We start from the raw sequence: 3,508 nt of genomic DNA on the forward strand, positions 1-3,508 counted from the left end.
GGTTTTAAGAGGGGGATACCTGATGCAAGTTTAGGTAAATATTTCTCCTTCTGCTCAGGGGTTCCAGCAATCAGGATTCCCTGAAATCATTTTATCTAATGAACACAATAACACAATAACACAATAACACAATAACACAATAACAAAACTTCCCATGCTATGGCTTTAATTAAGGGTACAGTGAGAAATTTCCCTTTTCTGTGACATTTTTAAAAGAGGATCGAAAATAATGAGACTGATTTTAAAAACGAGAAAAGTAATACCAACATAGTTTTTGTGAAGTCTGCACCTTCCTTTGCTTATTGTTCATTTCTTGCTAAATTAAATTGACAAAATCGGAAATCAGGCAAAACTAAGCAATGTTGCTAATATCTGTCATAGTTGTCACAATTTCTGCTACTCTACCTTGAATGAGCATATTTATGGCCAGCAAAACTTCCCTTGCTATCGCTTTAATTTTAGGGTACAGTGATAATTCAAAAAAAACTATACTCGTGTAAAAAAAGTTTGAATTTTTTAGACATTCAAGAATTCGATACTGAATAAGACTGTCTGATAAACTCCAATGAAGATTCTACCTTGAATCCAATGGATTGATGAGCTCCAATAAAGATCCCGACGCCGAGATCGTTTCCTCCGACGATCTCTGTGAGCCGAGCATACTGAGTGTTGGTAAGTCCAACACCTCCGAGTTCCTCGGGAACCTGGAGTCCAAAAGCTCCGAGGTCCCTGAAAGACAAAGTTTTTAAAGATGCTTCTTAACAGAAAAATGGTGCACGAAGAAAAAATGGCAGCTTTAAGCGTGATTTCAATTGACCCTCCATGTCAAGTTGGCAAAGCCGATTCTTAAAAGATTTGTCTGATCAAGTATGAATTAGTCTGATCAATATTTATTGTTTATATCTTAGAAAACTGATAATTTTAACTTCTGAGTTCCCTACAAAAGTGACTTGCGCATTTCAACTGCAGGAAAGCATACAGGAATTATTTTCATATCATTCAAATCAGTATTTGTCTATTTGTCTATTTGTCTATTTGTCTATTTGTCTATTTGTCTATTTGTCTATTTATATTAATTTATTTATTTATTCATTTATTTATTCATTCATTCTTCCACCTTATTGATCAGATAAAGGTGTCAAGGGTACCCTTGTGAATCGGGCATTGTCATTTTTTTCATAAAGGATCACTTGAAATAAGCGTACAGTCCCTTTAATTCCTATATTTGACACTAACCTAAGGTTTTGAATAGTATCTTCTGGAACTCTTTCTAGTTCGTCGTTCTTTATCGGATCATTCTGTTCTCCCATAACTCTCTCGGCCAGTGGAACCTGAAGGAAACATTAAATAATTAGAAAACAACTTTATGTTCCTCTAAGAGAAGATGTTCTCCAAGTCTACTTCCTCGCCTGCAAAGAACATCAACAAACTCCAGTAATTTTTAATAACTTTTGTAAAAATAAACACCAGTTAGAGTACCCGGCGTGGGCCGTGGAATTAAAAAAAATAAATTTTTTTTTTTTTAGTCGATTTAAAAAAAAAATTTTGTCTATGTTACCATGGGTTTCCTGAAAAAATTCCAGCCCATTCGGTCCAGCCTTTTGGCCAGCTATAGCTGACATTTTTATCTATATAAAAAAACAAGACATTCATGTATATATATTGCGTATAGCCGGCCAAACGGAAGGACCGATTTTGCTGAAATTTTTTAGAGGACACTCATGGGTTTCCGAGGAGTGTTATAGGCTAAAAAAATAATTATTTTTTTCCCTAAACATTTTTTTAAAAACCTTTTTTACATTTTTTCCCCCTTCAGATAGTATATAATTAAATGTGAAGTTTAAAAAACTGAAACATATAATATATATGAGCAAAGAGCTTTATTAGCTAAATGGTCCTAACTTTGCACCTCTATTTTTTCAACGATAAGGAACTAGAAAAATGCTTAACACTTTTTTTCCTTCATCAATATCATTTTCAAGACTTAAGGTTTGTCAGAATGTTCGGTTGTGACCAAAAAAGCCTAACAAATATAAATTGAAAGAATGTAGGTGTCAAGTTAGCTATATTATTGCAAAAGGTATAACATATTACTGGAGTTTAATGATGTTCTTTCATAAAATCTGCCAATTTAAGCAATAAAAGAACATTCGAAAAAAAAATGAATTTTATTTATGTTTCTCCCAGAAAGTGCAGTTCACTGTTTTTTTACACGAAGATACTGCTAGAGAACCTACCAACATCTGCAGGGTTTCCTTCTGATCTGCATTAAGAACTTCAGGGTAGGGGAAAACCTGTTCAGCTTCAATCATACCCCTGACAATATTATTATTATTATTATTATTATTATCATTCAACCTACAGTCAATGTATCATGTCCTGTAGGCTATGTTAGGTTGAGCTCCAGGGGTTGCACTCCTTGCTACTCCCCCCAAGTCAGCTTGGGTTAGTGAATCTTATCCGACTTTGAATGTTTTTATGATTCAATAAATACGTCAAATATGCTAGGAGACATTAAAATACCGTTGATTGGCAAAATAATTTTAATGGTGCCTACATCCACAAAGTTAAAGTGAAAAAAGTAATTTAAATTTAAAAAAAGAATTTTACCAGGAGGTACAATAATAAATTACTTAGGGCGTGTATTGTTAAGAAGGGGGGGATTTTTGAAAATCTGGGGGAAAAAATAAAAAATTGGACATGACAAAGGCAAGTTTTTTTCACCCTTAGACCCCACGACGATACCCTTTACTTCTATATGAGTACAAATAAGGAGGATATTGATACTATTCTAATGTTGAATTCTCCCAATTTTCTTCATTGGGTCTTCAACATATACCTTCAAGTCATTTATGTAAAACCACAATGAAAAAAATGTTAATCTTAAGAAAGTCGAGGATCAGACAAAGGTTTAAATTGTACCGTTGGGATTTTGAATCGGACATAAGAATCATTTGAACTGCAGTTTCTTTATTTTCAAAAATCTGATTAAAAAGTAATAAATTTGTATTAGCCATGTAAAAATGATTTGGGTAATGTTTAAATTAAAGTTTGTGATAAATAAATATAATTTTCACACCTGGCTCTTTGGAACAACAATGAGCATACGTCCAACCTTCAGCATTTTGTCTGAAATTAAAAAAAAAGATACATATATTTTCTAATTTTGTATCTTTATGCGTGAGAATATAGTAGCTCAAGAGATTTGCTGGCTAGAAAGTACAGCTGACTACTAAGATATGGCACAGTTTAGTTTATACTTAGATAGATAGATAGTTTAAACCTTGATAGATAGATAGCTAATACTGGGATAGATAGATAGATATTTTATAAGATCAGCTGTTTACGCCATTCTAACGTAGAAGCAGGTTATGCAATTTGAATCTTACATATCCCTCGGTCTAGGCAGTAGGCAGTTACATATTAATTCAATTGCACTCCCCCCCCCTCCTTCCCAATATTTAAAAGATGATTTTTGGCTTACACAAAACTACACATCCTAATTATA

The 3,508-nt window shown here is 33.2% G+C and overlaps 1 protein-coding gene across 1 annotated transcript; it reads right to left on the minus strand.

Moving 5' to 3' along the window:
- Window positions 1–19: 19 nt before the first annotated feature.
- Window positions 20–2,349, minus strand: LOC111716314 (very long-chain specific acyl-CoA dehydrogenase, mitochondrial; the record flags this gene model as incomplete). Its single annotated transcript, XM_023491748.1, is given in 4 exon segments — window positions 20–80; window positions 579–729; window positions 1,237–1,331; window positions 2,238–2,349. Coding segments are annotated over 4 exon segments (382 nt in total), but the record flags the coding sequence as incomplete, so codon positions are not given.
- Between the last annotated feature and the right edge of the window lie 1,159 nt (window positions 2,350–3,508).

The sequence above is a fragment of the Eurytemora carolleeae genome, unplaced genomic scaffold, assembly GCF_000591075.1.
Source record: "Eurytemora carolleeae unplaced genomic scaffold, Eaff_2.0 scaffold2029, whole genome shotgun sequence".
Lineage (NCBI taxonomy): Eukaryota > Metazoa > Arthropoda > Copepoda > Calanoida > Temoridae > Eurytemora > Eurytemora carolleeae.